This window comes from Triplophysa dalaica, chromosome 1 (assembly GCF_015846415.1).
Source record: "Triplophysa dalaica isolate WHDGS20190420 chromosome 1, ASM1584641v1, whole genome shotgun sequence".
In the NCBI taxonomy this organism is placed as follows: domain Eukaryota; kingdom Metazoa; phylum Chordata; class Actinopteri; order Cypriniformes; family Nemacheilidae; genus Triplophysa; species Triplophysa dalaica.
This window is the reverse complement of record NC_079542.1, coordinates 19,368,058-19,392,087: the sequence shown is the minus strand read 5'-3', so window position 1 is coordinate 19,392,087 and position 24,030 is coordinate 19,368,058. Positions and strand designations below refer to the sequence as shown.

Below are 24,030 nucleotides of genomic sequence, written 5' to 3'. Positions count from 1 at the left end.
TTTTGTAAGAAAAGGGGAGCCCCCATCGTTCAGTAAACCGCACCCATTCCAGTACTCCAGCAACTCACATTTATGCATTTGGCAGACGCTTTTATCCAACATTGCTTTAACCTATACATTTTACATAGGTATCCTGGGATCGAACCCACAACCTTGCGTTGTTAAGGCAATGCTCCTACCACTGAGCTACAGGAAAGCTAGTTTAATCTACTAGTGAGATCTCTCGGTGTGAGATATTGTACAGCGATCACCCTGGTTATTGTATTGTGGCTGTTTCATAAGAACATCTCTTTGGTGTCTATATCCTGAGGTATTTTGAGACTAAAATGAGAATGATTGCAAATAATTAACTATTGTTTACAAGTTGGTCTTATGCTGATAGGATATACTATCGTAATTTTTAAACTGAATTTACATAACAATGATATTTACCTTTCTGCTAAATGAATCATTTAAGAGACAGATCAACCAAAAATGAAAATTCTCTCATCATTTACTCAGGTAGTCTATGATGTCCCGGCACTGAAAATTGCTAACATTCTTCTAAATATCTTTATCTGGGTTCAACAGAACAAAGACATTTATACAGATGTGGAACAACTTGAAGATAACTAAATGATGACAGAATTGTAATTTTAGGTTGAACTATCCCTTTAATATTTTTTCCCTTTTTTGATTTAGGATTAAACATGCAAAAAGCAATAAAACGAAAACACAATATTTGTAAAATACATTTATTTCCTAAATATTTGGGCAATAAAACCAGAGCAAAATCTTAAACTGTTTAAACTGTTGAGTCAGGGCAGAGATTCAAATAACAGCTGTGAATTTCTGTCTCAAGTAAGTGCGAGATTATTTCAGCACGATTAAATTCAACAGTTATCTAACACTACTCGAGTGTTTGAACAGTTCACTTCATAAACAGCTCTTTTCGACTTCATAATGTTTATAGTTTCAGTATCATGCTTCAGCTGTTATAACCCTTAAAGCTTTACATGCTTCAACTGAAATCTCTGTGGAGGTTCTCTTCTTTTGACAAAGTACCAGAAACGACATCACAATTAAAGGCATACACTGTCTTTACATGGTCATTAGTATACTGTATAGCTGTACATGTTACAAGACACTTTGAAGCATATCCGCATAGGCAATATGTGTTAACAAGACAGAGTTGCATAATGCATGTAGTAAATCACAAATCTGATATTAATAAATCAGTGTTCATATGAAGGGAGCTTTGTATAAGTGTGGTCTAGAGAAAGAAGTGCATGATGGACACAAACAGATTAGTGGTTCACTGGCTCTTAATGGTAATAGACTGCACACTGGTGTTAGGGATGGGGTACTACAGCAACTATTATAGTGCTGGCAGTAAAAGAGCCAATGTTCATCGATCTATTAACCCTGCTTACATTGGTATCAGTAGAGTCATAACACATTCCATTAGGGATGATTAGGATGATGTAAGTGATTAATTGATAGGGTGTTCAATTCATAAGGCTAAAGGCATGTAGAAACCCAGTCCTGTCTATACTAGACAGTAAAAAGTGGCAGGACAGAAGAACTTCAGCGATGGGGCAGTGAATCTACAGGTCAAACTCCTTTTGTGACAGGCATGCAAGATAATACGATACACTTTAGTAGTTTCAGAGAGCATAAAGAGACTTTGCGTGAAACACTGCAGCCCTCATGTCATGACAACTATAACAACCATTGATCCGCTTTTTTTTTGGTATCAAGACTAATGACTCGGCTCTGCTGAACGGCACACTTTGTAATAAGCAAACTTGCTCATTTACTTTTGTTAAATCTTTGCAATCTCACTTCTAATAAGCTTTGTATTCTGTCTTTCTCCTCACCTAGCTAACACTGTTTATTTAGTGGTTTCTCAAGAAGAAACGTGTTCGTAAAAACACCAGTCTCTGAGAGGAAAATGCACAGGAGTGTTCGATACAAGATTCATGCTGAAGAGCCATACAGGGCTGCAAATATATACAGTTTATACATGTACATACGAAAAGAATGAAAACAGTAACACAAGAAAACTACAAGCAAATAAATGTACCCATCCTTCATGTGTTAACGTGAATGTGTGTAAAGTGTACCGCAAACGCTAGATATTGCAACTAGTCACAGTGTAAACAATAACTGCCTAGCTATGGGGGGATCCACTGCGTTATTGGAATAAAAATGCACTACAAAATTGTTCTATGAGGCTTGAGGAACTGGACATAGTGACTAGATTAGAATATGATGGTACATATAAAACAAAATAAGAGATGGTAGATATAAAACTTTTTTTTGTTGCTGAACTTCATATCTTGCCCCTTCTATTTCAGTATACGGGGCTGTTCCTGATACCGCAGCAGAGCACCATGCTGAAGATCATCTCAAAGATCTGAAGGAAAAAAGGGCATAATAAAGATAAGTTATGGGGGTCTGAGCTAAAATTATAATAAAACATTACATTGAGATTGATGCCCTACCATAATGAAACTACACTAAACACATTCACTCACCATGATAACAGCAACAATCAGGGCAGCAATGCCAATCAGATAGATCTTCTCAGAGAAAAGTTCTTTGATCTTGCTGTGACAGCCCTGGAAACAGGAAGAATGGATTTTTAAGCTCTAATTCTACAGTGCCATTAAATAAAATAAACATGCTCTGTACTTTCAGTCTTTAGAATTATACAGCATATACAGGAAAAAAGTTTCTCACCTCTGTGATTTTAGCTCTATCAGGACAGATATCTGTGGCTAGCTTATTTATGAAAGTGTCGAAGCCCCCTTTTCCACAGCAGCTAAGCTGAAATCCAGCAATGACACAAATTATAGGTGCTCTTACAAAATACCTTTTAAGCTTTGGAGAATTATGCTCAAACATTGTTTAAACTGTTCCTAAATTACATGACGACTACTTACAGTCTCATGAAAGACCTTCAACACAGCATTTGCTCCCTGCCTTTCGTCAGGATTTGTATATGAAACACTTGTGTCATACACTGAGTCATAAAAAGTGATCAGCTCTTCGGAGATCTGAAAACAAAAACAATGAATCTCAATTTTGTACCCAAGAAGGTGTTTTGATGTAAAAGTTGTGAGTATATAAGTATGGCTTGAAACTGATTGTTTGTATGAGAAACCCACTTTATCTTTGTTCATAAATCCCCAGATACCAGCAGCGACCTCACAGGCAAACAGAATGACCAGACAGGCAAAGAACTGTAGAGGAAAAAAACATGTGTATGGGCAAGAGTTAGTCAAACCACTGAGGTGATTATAAATGTATTATAAACACTCATATGAAGATGGACTTTGGAGAGGTAGTATTAAATGTTGTTAAATAACTATTAGAATAAACCAAAGCTATTTATTTTGTGTAAGTGGTCTCAGGATGCGTTACTCACGGTTCCCAGAAGACACTGGGATTCTTGTATGGCACCATAGCAACCAAGGAATCCAACAAACATCATGACAGCACCAACAGCAATCAAGATGTAGACACCTGCAAGAGGTACAGCAAAATGTATGTTAACAGATATCCAAGCTCCTTAAACAAAACTGATACTTATTGCATAATGTTAACATCAAGCAACCATAAATTGAGCCATTAAGCTCAGCTGCTTAAAGAGACAGTTCACCCAAAAATGACAATTCTTTTATAATTTACTTGAGTCCTTACAAACCTGTATAAACGTATATCTAGAGAAATATATTTGGAAAAATGCTTATAACCAGTTTTTGGCCACCATTGATGGAAAAATTACAATGGTTGTGAAAAGTGCCCCAGAACTGTTTGCTTTCCTACATTCTTCAAAATATCTTCTTTTGTGTTCAACAAAACAAAAACATTTGCAAAGCATTTTTTCCTACTATGTTAATCAGTGGCGGCCAAGAACCTTTTGGTTACAGGCATCTTTCTCTGTGTTTATCAGAACAAAGAAATTTATACAGATGTGAAACAACATAAGTTATGGCTGGAATACACTACAAAACTTTTCAGATTTGAACAGGTTTTTTAAAACTAGACAGCAGACACACTAACTGATCAAATCTTGTAGTGTACTTTAGCCTTTATGAGTAAAGGAAGAAAGAATTTACATTTATTTATGAACTGTACCTTCAAATGCAGACTAAAAAAGGTACACATTTTTGAGGCTGCAGTACTTCACTGTGACCAACAGAAGTCACTGTGTGCTTATTTTCATCGAATGGGAGGAAAAGAAGAAAACTGCAAAACAGGGAAGTACACAGTGCCCAAATTAACTTTCTGTTTCCATTCCCTCACTGACAGAAAAAAGAACTTGGGGTTAACAGAAAATTAGCCCTCTTATGTAACACTAAGTGTATTTGTGGAAGTAAAAATTAAACTAAATGCAAGCTGTGTGCATTTAAAAGCCCAAAAGAAAAAAAGGTTTAACATTTCCTTTTTTTACATTTCTTAGTTACACTGAGTTCTAAGTAACTGGTGTAACCATAGCAACCCCAGGAGGCCCTTTGGCACATCAATGTTGTTTGCATGGATCTTCACATGACAGTGAGACAGAAAAAAGGAAAGCCCTCTCTCGTGAGAAACAGACATATAAATGTTAGGTGACTCAGCACACAGTATATGACTGTGCATGAATTAATTAAACACTGTCTTCCACAGTTCTACTTTTCAGTCCTAGCTTTCCCTTGTGTATGTCGGCTTCAGTTTATAATACTGCATTATTTACATTATGCAAACAATGGGGTTTGTTTCTTTGTATCGTACCTCTCTGTTGTTCTACAGGGTTTTTTAAGTATAATGTTGAGTCATTATCATTTACCAACCTCATATCTCATCTTCCAGCCTGCACAAAGAGTGCATCTTCAGTTCTGCTGGTCAAAGAATCTTAATCATATTAATTCAATTATGTGCCCATGATTTTAAAAACAACTGAATGTTATGCTGCTGTCATTTACCCTCAATACACTTACTGCGAGATTTTTTTTAGAAATCAATGCAAACTGGGGAGGATGGGATCGACTGGCTCCATTTACTTAATTGCGGTGGGTACTGGGCTCAAGGAAGTGCCACCAGGCCATTTCTCAGTGTGACAGGCCTGAATAGACCGGCGGGGTGTGACTAGCATACTAAACAGATTCACAATACACTTTCACTTTTGAAAACCACACCTTGCTTTCTCTTTCTGCTTGTTTCTTTCATCGTAAGATTTCTGAAATGTATTTTACAATTCACATATCCAACTACATACCACCAGCATATGTGAATAACTGATGTGTAAACAAGCACAAAAAGCTTTGCTGCTGAGCAGAATAAACGCTTTGACATGATTGTCTAAACCTGGCTTAATAAAAACTGAGGTGAACATGGAGGATGTAAGAAATCGCTATGGCCAGGTGCTTCCTGTATGGAATGAATGTCTTATGACACAATATACAGAAGAAACCCGCATCCCTCCAGGAAGATTTACTGATTCCGATGTCTGCGTTTCTGTCTGTACATCTAAGAAGGTGCATGAATAAGTGTGTGTGAGTGTGAAGAAAGTCCCCATTTCATATGTAGCTTTTCCGGCTAATTCAAAGAGCAGACATGTGGCTCTCAGCCAATAAAAGACAGACAGACAGACAGTGAGAGCGAAAGAGAGAGAGCTGGGCGTGGCACATACCAAAAGGAAATGTGCAAAAAGGGATCGAAATGGAAAAAGAGAAAACAGGAAAATGTGATGGACAGGAACAGGATAAGCACTCCAGACATCAGTATAAGAAGAATGAAGCCAAATTAATAAAAGGAATAAAAAGGCATTGAATTGGACAGCTGTATTAGTCAATGGGTTAGTTCATCCAAAAAAAAAAAATTCAGTCATCATATACTCTGATTGACACAGAGAAAGATATTTGGAAGAATGCTTATAACCCTACAGCTCTTGTAACCCATTGACTACCACAGAAGAAAAAAAATACTTGATATTTTTTGTCCTGTTGAACAAAAGAAGATATTTTGAAGAATGTAGGAAAGCAAAGAGTTCTGGGGCACTTTTGACTACCATTGTCATTTTGCCAACTATACTTTGTTTCACCCAAATATCTTTCTCTGTGTTCAACCAAACAACAACATTTATACAGGTGTGGAACAACTAGAGAATGAGTAATTCCTGACAGAATTTTCATTTTGGGGTGAACTATCCCTTTAAGAGTGAATGTGGAATGGGGAAAGAATACGAGCATGCACAAATTAAGCACAAACAGATGATGGTAGAGTCCAACCACACTGGAAGTGATGGTGAGAAGAAAAACAGCACAGAAAGTGAAGAAACGAGAGATAGGCATGTTCTCAGGCAGCAGGCGGAGCTGTTGTGGAGGAGGGGTGGAAGAAATTATGAGCAGATTTTTCCTCTCCTTTCTTTTTACTCTCGAGACTGTGTTTTGTAACTTCTGTCCTTTAAACAGAAAGCATGTACATGCAAATTTAGTTAACTTAAATGTTGCTTTACTACTTTACACAACACCCTTTATAAAACACTGGCACTTATTTTATTTTATTATATTAGTTTGATTAAAGATTAGTCATTTATGTGTAAGCCTCTTCTCAATCTAAACCTGTTGCTGCTGTCTAGTGTTCCTCTAGTGAGTGGAAATGCATTCATTGCGATCCTTAGGATAATTACTTCCTTTTCCTGTTTTACTCATCAATCTTGCCTTTGTTTTTCTTTTGATGATGCTGTTGACTCCTTTCCTCTGTTTAGATCATTACCTCTCACTCAGCACAACTAAGATGACCATAAGGACGTTTGTGTGCCCACACACCCCTAATTGAATTTTCATCATTCACACGTTCAGTCGTTATCAGATTAAGATGGTAAAATTAGATGATAAATCTGACTTCATTGTCAAATGTTTACGTGTGTGTGTGTGCGGTTAAGCTGAAGTGGTCTGAATGATTTTATCATGTGTCCGGATGACAACCTGAAACAAAACTTGCTCCAGCTACAGAAAAAAGCAAGCAAGAAGTATTGTTGTTTTGTCTGCCTAATGCTGCCAGGCTTATGTATGTAGGGTGTGGAATATGGAGTAAAAGAACCAGAATATGAATGTTGTTTTCAAAATCCAAACCTTTGTTCAGCCAGCCCAGGCACTGCCTCTGTTTAATGATGAATAATCTGGTAATAGAATCTGAGTAACTATTATGATACAGCATGAAAAGAGCTAGGTTAACACGTTTTTTTCAGGGACATACAATTATAATTTTGTCAGGCTATAACAGTCCAACTGGATTATAACAAATAGAAGCTGAATAACTGTTAAATTTGACAAAACTAGACGAACGGTGGAACTAAGGTCACTTCCTTAGAAGGAAATCGAACAAACATAATCAGCAACTTCAGTTCCATGGCAAGTTAACAACAGGAATTATGTGTTACAGCATAGAAGACATTACAGTACAGTATTTGCTAGAAAAAAATTGACAAATTGCACAATAATGCCTGTATCCTTCTGTTAAGTTTATTGAAATAACATTCGAATGGGCTTTTTCAAAGAAGTTTGAAAAATAATACAGTAAGTCTACAAACCCTTCAAGAATTTAATTCAAAGTGGTAATGGAAGAAAACCAGAAAATCAATAAAAGACTGCATTCCCTTAATATACCATTACTATTATTACCAGTGGCATTCTTGTGCTATTGCCTGAGCTGTATCTCACTAAGGTCCCATAGCTCTGGTCTGATTGACATTCTTCAACTCATCAAACAGCATCTGGCTTACAACCAGCCAAACTCTTTTGACAAATTAATTTGTACACTTAAATAGGCTTTCAGTACAGAAGAGCATAAATCCATATCAGTTCTGTGGTACAAATAAAACCCCAAGACTATGAGAAATAGTGTGCTTCAATGTTGATGGTGAGTGCTGATGGATTTTTAAAGTGATTGTGATCATAGGAACAGGAAGCCATTTTGCTAATTGAATTTAAATGTATTCTCAATATTGACTGAAAAACCATTTTGGCTAAGTGTCTAATGAAACCTGTTGACATCAGCATGCCACCATACAAAAGTTAAACCAAAGGGTGGACCGCTCAAAGAATGGTAGGATTAAAGTTAGAAGTTTTATTATCATATAGTTCAGCAATGCTTATCTTTTATGTTCTTTCTATGTTTCATAAAATGGTTTTCTACTTTCAGTCAGTGCTAATATCGTAAAAGGAATAGTTGTTGGTTTCAAACCTATATACATTGTTTTGTTCTGTTGAACACAAAAGAAGATATTTAAAAGAATGTGGGAAACTATCTGTATCGCATCTTTACATACAATACACTGTCTATTGTCCTTTTGTCTAATATTGTCCTTTTTGTAAAATGAGTATTGTCTCTCACATATTATTTTTTTACGTTTTGTTACCTATGCCTTGTCACTCTTTCTGATTTCTGATTCTGAAACTACACAGTTCTGGGGCACCATTGACTACAATAGTAGATGTTTTTCTAAAATAGTAGTGAATGGTGTCCCAAAACAAACATTCTTTTAAATACATATTTTTTGTGTTCAGCAGAACAATTACAATTTTACAATTTTGAAACAACTTTATTTTTTGGGTGAACTATCACTTTAATTCATACAGCTAGGTTTTTAGTAGGAGTTTTACTTGCGTCCTCCTTGCGATCACCACAGCCTGTTTTAGTAGATTTACAGTTAGCTCTTTGTCATGTGTCTGAATTTGTTGTGAAAATACATTGCCAAACTGCTTGTGGTGGGGTGGGGTAAGGAGGAACCAGTAAGACATTCATTCACTTTGTTTGCTTTATTAAGAGTAAAACGTTGGATTTCTTTGGTCTATGTTACAACAAAAACTGAATGATCATATACTGAGAATGAGGTATGTGGTATGTGGTAATCTCGTACATTTTTCTATGTAATTTATGAAATGTTCTGACTGACCAAAGTATTACAAATACATACACTTCCTGTCATATAAAGTCATGGGTTGATATTTGCGTGAACTTCTTGTGTGGGCGACCCGACACATAAATACTTGCAAACATGTAAAACGAAGCAGATTCACCACTCTTAAAAAGTCCAACTTTTGGTCATTTAAAAGCTGTGATGTTTCGCTATCTCTAAACTTGAGGTCGACCGATATTGGATTTGGCCATTAACGATAACTAAGGCGGGCAGTACCTGCCGATAACGATTAATTAAAACACCTAAAAATTAACTATATTGATAAGTATTAAACTCAACTGTATGGTTTAAACAAAATTGAAATTGAAACATTTTTACAACATTACTATACAGTTTGTACTTAGACACAGCCTTGGTGAGCATAGTCTTACTCTTCTTGAAAATACTATTCTTTAAAAGCTGCATCATAACTGAATACATGATATGTCCATGATATGAATGGAATCATCTGCTTCTATGTGCAGCGAAGTCTGGGATTACTGTAATCATAATGATCTACACAAGAATACAAAGTGGTTTGACAAACTTGATCTCTTAGCAATATTTAGAAGTAATGTATAAACATGACCTTTGTGATTTTGGTGATTTACTATATTGTCGTGTGTAAATGCGTGTTTCTTCACAAAAATGTTGCTCAAGTAAATGTAATAAAGTAAATGTAGCACGTTACTCCGCACCTCTGTAGGCTACTAATGTCAGCGCGCTCTTGGCGGTAAAATACTGTTGTTCTCCATTAATGCAGTATATGGTCAACAAATTAAATACTTTTTAACATATCTTCTGTACTTGAATGTGCTCTACCTTGTTATTGTCAAACTTTTAAATCCTCAAATAATGTAGCCTATTCCACTCCTTGCATCTCCACAGGCTGTCAGTATTATTCTTATTCCCGCCTCTAGAGTTCACTGTTTTACTTTCTCATTTCATATCAATGTGAAGCTTTCCCTCCTGCGTCTGGATCAAACGCAACCAGGAAAAAAAGTGGGGATTTTTGCTGATTAACAATAGTTAGAGTTATCGTGGCCGATTAATAGGCAAAAACTATGAATCGGTTGACCTCTACTCGAAACTAACCAATGTCCCAAATTAAATACAAACTTCTGATTTATTTTACATTCTGTAAATAGGAATCAATACAGCTCGAAGAAGCCCTAATGACACTAAAGTCGCATTGATATGAGCCCTTAACTCTAGTCCAAAATGTACTTCTCTGTTTAAGCACAACAGCCACTCATCTTATTTTATTTCTATGGATACATCACTCCCCTGCCATTAAGGAATAATTGAGTCACCCGGGGTCAGTTCCATTCCCCTTACACTCAGCAGCAGGCATTTGCAAGAAGAGGCTGACCACATACCACCATGAGGCTTAAACAATGCTGGATGAGCAATTTCTCAACATAACTTGAGTTTAATGGTTGAGATAAGGAAAAACCTTAAAACAAATGCATTTTGATAAATAGGCTTAATAGGCAGAACAATCTTAGAGGTCCTATTTTAACATATTTCTTTGGTAAAACAACAAACTAATTTAACCTGTTGGCCATGTTAGAAAGCTAAAAAATAAAACCAATGCATGAAGGAAGGGTTTGGGTGGAGATTGGAGGTTTAAAAAAACATGATTTAACATGATTTACAAAAATACAAGAAGATACTCTACAACACTAAAAAAAAATGGTTGGCCTTTTAAAATATTCAGTGGAAGACACAGCCAAACTTCTAGCCACCAAACCACCCCAAATGCTGTTCAAATATGTGTATTGTTTTCCCTCGCAGTAAATCTCACCCTTGAGAAGGGCCAACAAATTCACAATCTGGTTTAAATCAGGTAAGGAAGGGGCCAAATCATTAGTATTTCAAAGCCTCTTCTGGTTAGCCAAGAAGGGGAGTGCTTGGCTGCATGCAATGGAGACTGTGGTCTCTGTGAATGCTTTTGACTTTTGCCATTTATTGCAAATACATTAGCAAACCAAGAAGCTCCAAGTAGATCATCATTAATGATTGCAGCTCTCACCATTTTTATTTTTTATAAGTTGTTACATTTACATTTATATTATACCTTCCAATAAAAACAATATGTAATTTCAATTGAGGATTAGAGCCAATAAAAAAGAAAGACATTTGTTTATTCAAAGCAAAAGCCTTCCTCTCCTGAATCCATTCACAGCTCTTTCTCTGATGGGCTTGGGCACTTATGATCTCTCACATTACACTCCATAAAGAGCAAAGCAGGGCGTGGAGAGATTCTGGCTGCAGGCCATTTCCTCACATTAAGATGAGAGCTGTAATGTTTCATCAGCACTCCTTACATGGCATCTTTGCACTTTGCAGACGGACAATAGATCAAAGCGTGCATCTGATCCCGGCAGAACAACTCAAAATGCACATTTTCATTCATCACTTGCATTATGTCATTCCCTTAAATATCTTTAATTATTTTGAAAAATGCATTTCAGACTGTGGAGTAACTATTTAATTTGCTGATGCTTGGCTTTGAGGTCTGCTTGAACTGTAAGCAGCTCTGTATTGGGTATATTTATTGTGTTAAAATGTGTTAGTATTGCACAAACCCTATTTTACCCACAACCCCCTGCTGCCACCACCACCCGCCACTGCTTCTCCCACAGTGCATGAGCCATAAGTGATCCTCCAGTCAGCCCTTCAGCTGTTCCCAGACATTATACATGCCACCTGCTGGGATTTTATAAAAGGGGTCTGTACCCCTGACCTGCTGGACCTTCATGGTCAGAGGGTCATGGGCTTGTCAAACAACTGTTTGAACGTACTGCCCAGTTTACACCTGGATGTTAGATTATGGTTGGTGTGATGCAATCAAAAATGGTCACGTGAGATGCGTGAGACCTGTGACCATTTGTGTCTAGATTATAGGGGCTGTGATATAATGCCTACATCACCTAATATAATGTACCAGCCCACAGCATCTCTCCTGGTTACATCTATTTTAATCTAATAATGATTTTAATTTATTTAATAAATGCTACATGTAAGTGGCAAAGATCCAGCAATGTTCAGCGCAGTAGATGATTGACAGTGAGTGCAAACTAAGACTTCTTGTGCTTAATTACTTTTTTCATTACATGTTAACAGTTTGTATAACACACATTTTGCTACATTAGTACGGAATCCATATGTTACATTCACACACCTTGCTTTCCCAAAAAGTACAAATTTATGATTTTAGATTTGCTTTTGTGATGATCTGCATGGCAACACATGATTGTAAGCAAGATCATTTACACATATTCATGAACTGTAAGACAGACAGACACACACAAACAAAAACAAAGAGTTGTTACATATGTATCCAGCTGTAACAAGGTTCATTAAAAGGAAAGAAGGAGACCGGAACCGGAAGACATTTAAACATTTAATAAAGTAATAACCGCTGGCGGCCCCTCACGGCCAACCGCCGGCGAACAAAACAATATATACAAATATAAACATGTTCGGGCCCGGTCCTCTCTCCTCGACAGTCCGGTCGCTCATTCTCTTATATGCTCCCGATCTCCTAGGTGATTCGAGACCGGTGTGCGCACAGCTGGCGCTCATTAACATTACTCACCGGTCTCGAACCATGGTCTCGCCCCGCCTACTCCACTACACCAGCCTTAAATGTTCAGGAAATTCTTAACATGACTTTCACATTTTCCAAATCCTAAGTGGAGCCACGCTAACTCCACCCTCTAGCAAACAAAGCGGGCAAAAAATCTCCATTTGACAAGAACACGAGATAATATTTCACATTACAGAAGCACTCTGTTTTAAACTCATTGAAAACATAAAGGTGTGTGGATGTGTGTGAGAGCAGACAGGACTGTGAGTGAAAATATTCATACATACACTCTTAAAAAAAGGTGCTTCAAAAGGTTATTTGATTCCATAGAAAAACCTTTTGGTTCCATTAAGAACCTTTAACATTTCAAGAACGTTTACGTTTCACAAAAGGTCCTTTGAGGCGAAAAAATGGTTCTTCAATGGGATCACTGTGAAGAACCTTTCAGCACTTTTATTTTTAATACGTGGATCACACCAAATACGAATTATGCAATTTGCACTAGTAAATTACATACAATGTCAATGCAAAGACACAACAGAAATTACATGAATCAGGCGGCGCCATTGCTGCGAACGCGCATCAATTGTGTCTTCCACACAAGTTGAAACATTTCAACTCAAGCGACGATTCGCGTGAAGAGCTTAATGACACCTACTGTTTGACAGGTCCGGACATGTGAACTCCCTCCCCGTTGCATGATGTTTTTCGCGTCACTCACGGAAAAACATGAACTTTTATTTGAGTTGAAGACAACAGATCCTATCATTCTACGCTCCTTCAAAGTGTCAAGCTAAGCCATTTTTGTTGTTTTGATCATGTGCCCTCTAGGTGCGTTTTTTTACAAACTGTAGCTTTAAAGCAACATTGGAGAACTTTTGCTGATGGTTCCCCATGGGGTTGATAAATGCATTTGTCTACTGTCAGTAAATACTGTCATTGTATAAGCTTCTCCGTGGGCTGGGCGATATACGTGAATTTGTTTACTAAGCAGAAACCAATATTACATCATCTCACTTCATAAACTGTGCATGTACTAAAGCACTCTTTCGGCTCTTTTGGGAAACAAACTCGCGACCAGGCGTTGTGCTTTTTGTAACAGGTGCAATCTCTAACTTACACTCAACTCTATGGGAATAGTACCTAGCATAGTAACTATAGATACCGATTACATTAGTCTACGTGCATGCACTAAGGCATCAGCAACTTTTGACCATGAAACATTTATTGTGTTTCGTAGTCATTGTTTACAAGCATAACACTAAATTCGTGACGAGGCACGATCATGCTATGTAAGCTATCGAGACCCGGCAACATTACATTATCTCTAGTCTACCTTGCGGTTATACATTTTGAACCAGTAACGCTAGTGCGCCAATAAACAACCTGAGCACAGCCTAATAGCTAATAAGCTCAAAAGTACAAGACAGTAAGAAAAATGTCCATATAAGACTTTCAAATCTGGTTGCAGGAAGGCTAGGTCTCCATCCATTTTGCAAACGGTTTCCTCTTGCAGCTCACACCACCGAGTGAACTCTGTCAGATATTGATTCCTGTTCAGGCTTCTAAGTGTCAGATCACTTAATTTAAGGTCTAAAAACTCTAAAAACTGTAGTATTGCTTTAATGTTACAAACGGATGGATAAATTAGGGCCATTTAATTTTTAGTTAACCTAAAAAATTTTTTTTTTCTAGATTCTGTATAATCCATTTTTTACTATACAAAAGAGGTCCTCTATATTTGTCCATATTAATTACTGTAGTATACTATAGTGTTATTTACCATAGTAAACTGCAGTAAAATTCCTAGATACTATAGTGTTTTAGAACCTTACTATAGTATATCACAGTGTTTACAGTTTATCAATTTACTACACAGGTACTACAATTTCCTTAAGCAAATACTACAGTATTTTTTCGCCTGAGTGTTCAAGGTGATGGGACTTTTATTTTGACGGGTCGTCGGGAAGGCGCTTGAGTTTTAGTGTGTGTTTGACGATAGCTTCTCACAAACAGTAATATGCTAGCAAAATAAACTCTCAGAATAATTTGTGTAGTGTGTTAATCTGTGCACATCATTCACTCAGACACGCAGAGCAGCCAGTACAGGAAAAATAACAGGATTCCGCAGTGTTTCCCATTCATTGACGAGACTATGGCGGCCCCCTCTCTAAATTCTTCAGTGCAATGTGCGAAGCATACACACAAACACGTAGTGTACGTACGAACATATGCTCGCTCGCTACTGTGTCAGCTTTTGCGGTTGAAACGCAGACACGCAAACTGGCCAGGATTTGAGATGTCGCCAAGCCATACTGAATACGACATTGTTTGAGGTAAGTGAAATTTAACTAATGATTCAGTATTCACAGCGGTTCTCCACCAGTACAAACGTGATTTTGTCAGTGTACTACAGAGCAAACAAATAGCATTACCTCATGGCGTTCGCATCACTATGTTCAGCTTCCATATTATTTCCTGCTAAATTCGCACTCTGCATGTAGGGACATTTGACCAACACCATTTCTATCATTTAAAATGAGCAGCGCGTCTACACCATGGAGCTGTACGCATCACACGCACCCATTACATTTATAATTATGATCTTTCGCTGCTACATCGTCTTATATCCTTGTTTATCACCAAAAGCATTTTGTTGAACCTTTTTCATTACTTCGTTTGTTCAAGCTACAGCCCTGCACGGCCCTCAAATTTAAGCCCTGGCCCGAGACGCTCAGGGCCTAGCCCGGCCCATGTCTGACAGCTTATCAGAATTGTCAGCCCGAATCTGACTGAGGCATGTCGTGTACCTCCGCATTACAAAGGCTGTTTCAAAGTATTCAGTTTTGTTTTTAATGGCAAATTCTTTCAATTTTGTTTTGTTTCTTTATTGAAGGGATAGTTCATTCAAAAATTATTTCTCATGTAATTTCATACCTGTATAAATTATTTTGTTATGATGAACACAAAGAAAGATATTTGGAAGAATGTTAGCCATTTCAGTTCCAGGAAATCATTGACTACCATAGTAGGAATAATTAAATCGTAGTCAAAGGTACCTGAGAATTCTTTGTTTTCATAATTTCCTCAAAATATCTCATTATGTGTTCAACAGAACAAGATTTTGTCCTTTTTGGAAAAAAAACTTGTGAAATAAAAAACATTACACAAAAATTGGGAATAAGAGGGCATACAGTTCAGTATGATTTTCTTGACAGCATGAGAAAGCAGACATCTGCACTTCAGCAATTTTCAGTGAACAGTAGAAAAAAACACTTTGTTTTTTTATAAAGTAATAAAACAAACTGATAAAATTTTGTTTAAAATGACAAGGTTCAAGATAATTTCTTAAAAATATAAATATACTGTGTACAAGAAATAAATGATATATAGCCACAATCATGGTGATTTTTAAAATAACATACAAGTATGTATCATGCACCATTACATTTTCTCTGTCATTTGACTAGTCATTTAATCGCTCATTGTCCAGTGACTTGTTGTTTTAATGGTGTTCCTGTTTTACCAACAAGTACTAAAAAAGTCTATAGATCTGGCAAAATCTGATTTGTTTTGTTTGTGCTAAGCAAAAATGTTTTACACCCCTGGGAAGGGATTAAGGTTAGTTTGGTTGAACTATTGCTATTCAGTAGGATTCTCTCTAGTTTTCCATATAACTTGAGAATCGTTTGCCCATTTGTTACTCGCTGTGCCTGAAAAGGAACAAGGGATTCCTGAATAAACAAAATCTTCAAAGAGTATCCAAAAAAAAGTCCACCTGTGTGTCCCTGACACTAACCTCTGACAACACAAATGGTTATGGGAGAAAACAGACATGTTTTCTAAGTAAGGTCTAATTCTGTACTATTTTAAGATTCATCATTATGATCAATCATAAAAAATTTTTTTACACAATGGTTATTTTACAAAGGAAAATGAAATATATGCTACAACATTTGATCTTAATGCTATTTTTAAAGCACAGAAGAGCAATACTGTATGAGAAAATATACATTTGTTTTGAGTGTATTTCTATGCTGTAAGAGAATAATGTCTGGAATATATTCTTTCACTGGGCATGACTGTATTTTATGAGCAGCATCTGTGTTTAACATTGCTCTGTTTATTCTCAGTCGGAGTGTGCCTGTTCACCCACACTAAACACTTGTGCCACCCAAGAGAAAACACATATTTATGAGAATAAGATCACTAAGATTTCTTTTTTAAATGTTGTTCTGTGTCTGACCTTAATTAACCAAAAAATATCTCTATTTCAAAGAAGGTTAAGCCTGATAATGCAAACTTTGTTGAGAATTAATAGTTCTCAAACTAGGGGCCCCAAGATGGATCAAGGGCATTTTTTATGGCATTTTATGAAATATCGAAATTTGTCATAGATTTTATGCTATCAAACCTAAGAAAAATAAGACCATCAACCAAAGGAATTGACTTTAGAGTATTGTGTAACTAAATATGTTTTTGGTTTAATTAAAATTGTTAGTATAAGATTATAAGCCTTTTTTTGGGGGGGCCACAAAGAGATGCACTTGACAAAAAGGGGTCCTTACAACAAAAATGTTTGAAAACCACTGGCTCATAAAATAATAGATAGACATACAAAGGAGGAGAGCAAAGAAGAGAGATTATCTTACTGATGTAAAAAGTGCTGGGTGCTTCCTTATCCTCAAACTTTAGTTCCAGAAGACTGCTTGTCCTGGTGTCATGGCGAAGCCATAGTGAAACTCCCAAAATCACACAACCGGCCAGCTAAAAAAAGAAAGCGTAAACAATGATAAGTGATAAGTTCAACCACTGGATATTGACACATACTGTTAGAAATTTGCAGACTTTTTGTGTTCTTATTTATCTACTAAACACAACTTTCTGTTTCCAGATTCCAGATGTGGTTTGAGTGCATTTTGTCCATTTTCCTCTGTCTGCTTATTTTCCATTTAACAAAGAGAAGGGGAGACACATTTTGTTGGTCGGGGGGAAGGGAATGAGGAATCCTGTTACAGACCCCATCTAGAGGCCCACAGTGCGTCGGGTTAAAAATATCAAAGCATCACTGTACTCCACATCTAGCATGGTACAGCCCGTTTTCTCTTCAAATGGCTCACACTGATGAGCATTCAGATGAGTAAGGCCAGTAAACACATGGCATATTCACCAGAGAGGGTGTTCATAGACTCTTGTGGCTGGGGGGAGGGAAAGACAGAAAAAGGGGGAAGGAAAGAGGGCGTAGGCAGTCGGGAAGACATTTAAAGTAGCGCTACAATAAGTAGGATTGTACGAGTGAGGGGTTAAAACGTTTTGTGCGTGGGGGAGGGGCGAGTGCGTGACACTCAGAAGGGGTTTATTTGGCTTTGTTTATACGGCTTTATTTACAGCTGAATCACTGTTCTAATCAGACAAGAGCCGGCCCTGTGAGAGCAGCTGGATCTCGTCAGGAATGCGTATGCTCTGTGGAGGAATGCAGGGTGTAGATAGAGAGGATCGGAGAGCGCCAAGAACCAGGTGGGTTCTGTTAGGAGCGAGGAGATCCAGCTCCACCACAAAGGCGAGAGCAATAGGAATGTGAGGCAGACCATCAAAATGGGAAAACAATGAGTTCTGACTTCATTCCTTTGCCTTCTCTCGTTTCTTACCCCTTTTCAGAATCTACAACCGCAGAACCGATAAACATTCACACATCAGTTCTACATCTGTGAACAGCTGCCTCGCTCAAGTTATTCACACCAGGTCAGACCAAACGCCCCCCCCCCCCACACAGCATACATGTAGAAAACACTGGTCACTTTCTCTTCCCTCTTTTTTTCTCACACTTACTGGTCTTTAACACCTGTTAAAGCTTTCCCTCCTCTTAATGACCAAGTTGAGACAACAGTCATAACCATAAAAACAGCAAAAGTATTTCATATAATCGACAGATATTAGGGATGCACTGATACCGATACCAGTCTCGGCCCGACACCAAGTACTCATACTCGAACTCGTAATGACCCACCGATACCAATGACCGATACCTTAAGTGAAATACATAGAGCCCTATAAGGAATCGAGGGATAAAAACAGTATCTGCTGTTCAACACGTTATGGCACGGAATCTGGCAAATGTATTTTTCCAAACAAGAAATTAGCGCTCAACCGCTAACGTAACACCTAACGAAATATTTAGATACTGTTTAAATATGTATTCTGAGTTTTGCGTGAAGAGTGGTGCTATTGCGTGTACTGAACCTGAACGCATTGTGCTTGTGAAGCTTTCAGAGTTAATTTAAACAAACGCTCTTTGCAATGTCCTGTCAAAATAAAAGTCTGGTTGAATTGAACAAGTTATAATACACTAACATTTTACCACACCAGAGAATATTGTTTACTTTAGCAAACTGAAGTAAATATGCAAGTAAAATTGTGCTACTTATCATACTTTTTTTTCCTTATCTTAAAAATAGTACTTCAAATTAAGTAGACCAGTAAGATACTGGTTTATTAACATAATTGTACATTATACAGGAATATGTTGTAGGTATCGGCAAGCAGCAGAAAAAAATATCGGTACCGGTGCATCCCTAACAGAAATACATGCTTATCTCTGTATGCTTGTATCATCATGTCTAAATCAAAATCAAATCTCTTTATTGTCACACATCATGTTCACAAGAGTAATAATGGTGAAACTCTTAGGTACAAGACTCTTGGCCATGGCAGCACAAGCAACAAGATATGAAAATGTACAACATACATACATAACAATATACACACTTTACACAATATACAATAAATAATAGACAATTGTACACAATATACAGTACAGTACACACATTTCCATTATATACACATAGTATACTGTATTGTCAGGGGACTTTTGGATGTATTTAAAGCTTATATATATAACGTTCTAGTGATGTATACTGTTAGTGTTTGCTGTGTTCTTAATATTGTGAGCTGTGCGTAAGAATTTCACCATCATTTCTATCCATTAGTAATTTCCTTCCAAACCAACTACCAACAAGGGAAAAAGGGTTTGTAGAGAGGGTAAAAGTATGAGGAGAGATTTTTTCCACTTCTCTTTCTGTCTTTCTCACTCTCTCCAAAGGCCAGATAGGCCCATTCCAGAGCACAAGCAGCATGCTGCTTAGCAACTGAGTAAATATCAGCCTGGCCAAAGGGAGAGGTTCTGAAATGAGGGAGCATGGAGAAGCTCTGTCACTTTAAGCGACTCATCCTCACCAGGATAGTTTTACATTACATTCTCTCACAGTGAGTTCAGGAATACTTGAATACAAGGACATTCCCCAGAAAGACGTTGACAGTACACCAGGGGTGGGCCACAACTAAAGTTCACAGTGTCCTGGAAAACCTTCCTTCTTGGTTTCAGACAATTTTTTGACATTTATTCGTACCACTTATTTTGTAGAGGCAAACAAGAGACATCATTTAATAACAATCTATTTCTCGTTTGAGGATCTTTGGCCTTGACTTAAGTGTGATGGAATTCAAAATCACAAAATATTTGGAAACCAAAGGCTACAGGTTTCCTTTGATAAAAGATATGAAAGCACAGTAAACTTTGCAGAACAAATAACTACACAATGTAAACTTAATTGTTTACTTGTGATGCCAAATTTATTTGTATTTTTTATTGTATGTTTTGTATTTAAAGCTGTTTTTCAAATGCAAAATGATGAAAAGCACTATATAAAAAATTGAATTGAAAAGGTCAAATAGATTTTGGACAACCAGCGACAACAGGAAATCAATGTTGCAGCAATGTCAGGGTGTGACAGTGACAACACAAGTGACTGACTTACATCAAAACCGACCAACCAGAGGGAAACACATACTTTTACTAATGTATATGACCCCAGCCCTCAAAAAAACTTTAGGGCCGACAAACTATGTGCATGCAGCAGCGCTTGTTTGTGCTTTCTGTTTTTAAGGAAACGTCAGAGCTCTCTACGTGAAGTAAATATTTGTGACCTGGCTGACTAGTGAACATCAATATTTTGAGAATCGCCTTCGTGGTGGAGAAGGAAGTGTGAGGCCCTATAGAGGACCTCATGCACATATGTTATCATTCTATATTTCAGTAAAAGCTAAGTCTCAGTTTAGGATAAGTAGGTTTAATGAGTATTATCAAAAAATACACCCTTTGGGAGCCTTTAAATGCACAAGCCTAAAAGGTTCAACTCTCATCCACTGCTAACAATCCATATACAAGACATGATCACAACACAGGGCCTAAGAACCATCATGGGGATCCATACATGATTAGTTTGGGTAGCTATCATGTCAGTGCAACTTTCAGCACCGTACAGCCTATATTTACAGTATTTCAAACCTATGTGTGATACAGTATACTTACAACAGAATTTCTAAAAGATGGAAGCCATAAACTATTTTATTGGTGGAAATGTGTTGCAAAAATAATGGAAAAACACAGGGGCAAGTTAAAAAAAATATTAAAAAAGCTTCAACCACGATGGGGAATATAAGCAACGTGATGGGCATAATCCTTGTAAAACAATTCTCCTTTTGACCATACACGCATACGTTTGACATCCTGTTCTCTTGGAATCAAGACCTCTTTTGTTCATCTCTACTCTGTTATAGCAGTGTGGAGATGACCTTTCTATTTTTGCCCTACAACCCAGTATAAGAAAGTTGCAGAATGCCTAGCATGTCAATGTTGAGCTCAGGAAAAGAACCATCAGCCAGCTGCAAAGAACACATCCAATCAAGAAAAACCTTAGTAAACTTGTACAATTATTAATAACATTTGTTTCACCTTGGCACATACAGCAACTAGCATATTTTATCATTATCGTATTATAAAGATATTGTCAAAATGGTATTATTTGAGGCTTGGAACTGGACAATGATTTAACAACCGTTTCCCCACCATTATAAACTTGGGTTAGCTAACCTTCCAAGGCAAAATGGAATATTGGCCTCAAAGTAAAATGAAATCACTTCTGCTGTTAAAGTTTGGCCACCTGTTGGGCATGGGTGTTAAACATGGGTGTTAAACATGGATGTTAAACATGGGTGTTAAACATGGGTGTTAAAGGGATACTTCACCCAAAAATTAAAATTCTGTCATCATTTACTCACATTCAAGTTGTTCCAAATCGGTCTAAATGTCTTTGTTCTGATGAACACAGAGAAAGATATGTGGAAGAATGTTTGTAACAAGACAGATTTTTCCCCCCATTGACTCCCATAGTTGGAAAAAGTACTTTATCCTTTTTTTGTTCTGTTGATCACAAAAGAAGACATTTTGAAGAATCTAGGACAGCAAACAGGTCTGGGGAACTTTTGACTTCCATTGTATTTTTTCCTGATATGGTAGCCAATGGGAGGTCTGTCTGGTTAAAAGCGTTCTTCCAAATATATTTTTCCGTGTTCATCAGAAAAAAGAAATGTATACAGATTTGGAAAAACTCGAAGGTGAGTAAATGATGACAGAATTTTCATTTTTAGGTAAAGTATCCCTTTGAACTCATTAGAAAATAACTTTTCTGTTTTAATGGTTGATACAAATTTTTTGTTTAGTCTTTATGTATGCCTTGAAATGTGACTTGCGCCTTAGACCACAACTGTAGTGATAATATGTTTAACTTGTATTGCTCATGATGGCACTTTCTGGGAAGAAAACGTAGAAAACCTTTAGAATGTAACATCCTTTCCACCTCCGTATGCAGAACACAAACTAGGCGCAATTTAGTTTCTTTAATCCAGAGACTAACTTCTAAAATGTTATTATGAGCACAACTAGTTGGAACCAAATAATCAAACAGCCATTTTAAGAGGACACATCCAATCTAGACCAGTAACGTTAAATGGCATGGTAACTACATATTTAAATAGACAGAAAAAAACACTTATTGAAAAATGTCTCAAAGATCTGTTCTCGGTTATTTACTTATGTGTTTGTTCTTTATACTCAGACATAGTCGACACTACTGAAAGATATCTCGAATCTATTTGCTATTTTATTATATATTATATTTGCTATTTTAATATATATTAGCACTCAGTGTAAATTAAAATACAATATAGATTTAATCGTAAATTTGACTGCTATACTTATCGTTACATACGCAAACTCTCTGTCGCAAGGTTTTAATAAGCAAGAGCTGAGGTCTTGTTGCTGGGCTTCTCCGCCCCGTGTCCGTTATATACGTTATAGGAGAAAAACCTCTATTTACTTCACACTCTCCCCGTTTTCTTTTACCCCATTTCTTCTCACCAACACACTTTATTCATGTGTCTTTTACATAAAACAACCCTAAAATATAATTTGATTGCAATTGTAGTTGTTTTAACTCCAGTTATATGAGTGTCTCGGTCGTATATTTGTAAAATTAACGTTAGCGGATTGTGCAATATAGCGTTACATGAAACATTAATGATGAACAGTCTTCTTAATACACAAAACTAATGGCGGTCTCTCAGGCCAGACACAAGATCAGCGGCCAAAATGAATGACTGCTTACCCAGAAAATGAAATTGAAGAAGAAAAGCATGTATTTGATGCATTTGGTGCAGCCTTCCACGCCCATGGTGTCGGTTTCTCGGTTTCTGGGGGATGTTTTAAAGCCTTTAACAGAGAGATGCCTCGACGATGCTCAGTATGCTGCGATCGCGGAGATTGAGCTCAAATCTGTGTGTGCGTGTGATCGTCTGGTCGGTGCTTAGTGTCGACGTGAAAAACGGGCAACACCCAGTTAGTTCCTCCCCCTTCAAGAGACCACTACACACAGACCTATAACAGACTCATAAAAGTTCATGAATAAAGAGCTATAAATGCTAGCAAGTTGATTACAAAACTTAAAAATCCACCGTTTCATTTATTTCATATTTTAACGTTCATCCCAAAACCGGATTATTGTTTCTCCTTTTGCCATTCACAACACAATAACGCCGGTTTTAAATGATACCTCTAAATCATATGATATCATAATCCTAAAATCCAAGAGGGCTTTGATAAAGAATACAAATTAGTATTTTATTGTTCTACATTGGAGATATACTTGTGAGAATTTGTGAAAAAATACATTGCCAAACACTTTGTCATATTAGGATATGGGTTTCCAAAATAAGTATTTGTCTCCACCTAGTGGCTGAATAGAACATCATTTTTGAGGTCATTTTCAATCAAAGTTAGGAGTGGCTATCAGTTAAAGGTATTACGCGTCCAATCCTGTAAAATCCAATATAAACACTGGTACGTTGTTGAAAAAATACATAAGATTATATTTATTTAGCTAGTTGTTTGATTGTCATACTTCAGTGAATATTTTTTAGTCAGTTTCTGCATTAGGCCTGGCATACAGATACACTGTAAAAAATGCCTGTGAAATTAACAGTAAAATTCTGTTGTTTTCAAATAAAAAACCTGTTATCAGAAAGTGTCTGTAAAAAATACAGAAAAACACTGTTAAATTGTCTGTAAAATTAACAGAAAAATTCCATTGTTTTTTCGGAAAAACCCTGTAAA

General features: G+C 36.9%; 1 protein-coding gene across 1 annotated transcript; it reads right to left on the bottom strand.

Annotated features, from left to right (window-relative positions):
- Positions 1–718: 718 nt before the first annotated feature.
- cd81a (CD81 molecule a) lies at positions 719–23,214 on the bottom strand. The gene is made up of 8 exons (XM_056748565.1): positions 23,027–23,214; positions 17,177–17,291; positions 3,413–3,510; positions 3,153–3,227; positions 2,928–3,041; positions 2,725–2,811; positions 2,520–2,603; positions 719–2,398 (listed from the first exon to the last, which is right to left on the bottom strand). The coding sequence occupies exons 1-8, from the start codon at positions 23,090–23,092 to the stop codon at positions 2,336–2,338; spliced, it is 702 nt and encodes a 233-aa protein (XP_056604543.1). The 5' UTR covers positions 23,093–23,214; the 3' UTR covers positions 719–2,335.
- Between the last annotated feature and the right edge of the window lie 816 nt (positions 23,215–24,030).

What these genes read in the sequence shown, in the direction of transcription:
- cd81a (XM_056748565.1), bottom strand. Translation starts at nt 23,092, where the DNA reads ATGGGCGTGGAAGGCTGCACCAAATGCATCAAATACATGCTTTTCTTC. An exon ending in TCTTCAATTTCATTTTCTGG is followed by an intron (nt 17,292 to 23,026) that starts GTAAGCAGTCAT and finishes TTCTTTTTTTAG; the next exon opens with CTGGCCGGTTGTGTGATTTT. An exon ending in TGATTGTTGCTGTTATCATG is followed by an intron (nt 2,399 to 2,519) that starts GTGAGTGAATGT and finishes TTTTTCCTTCAG; the next exon opens with ATCTTTGAGATGATCTTCAG.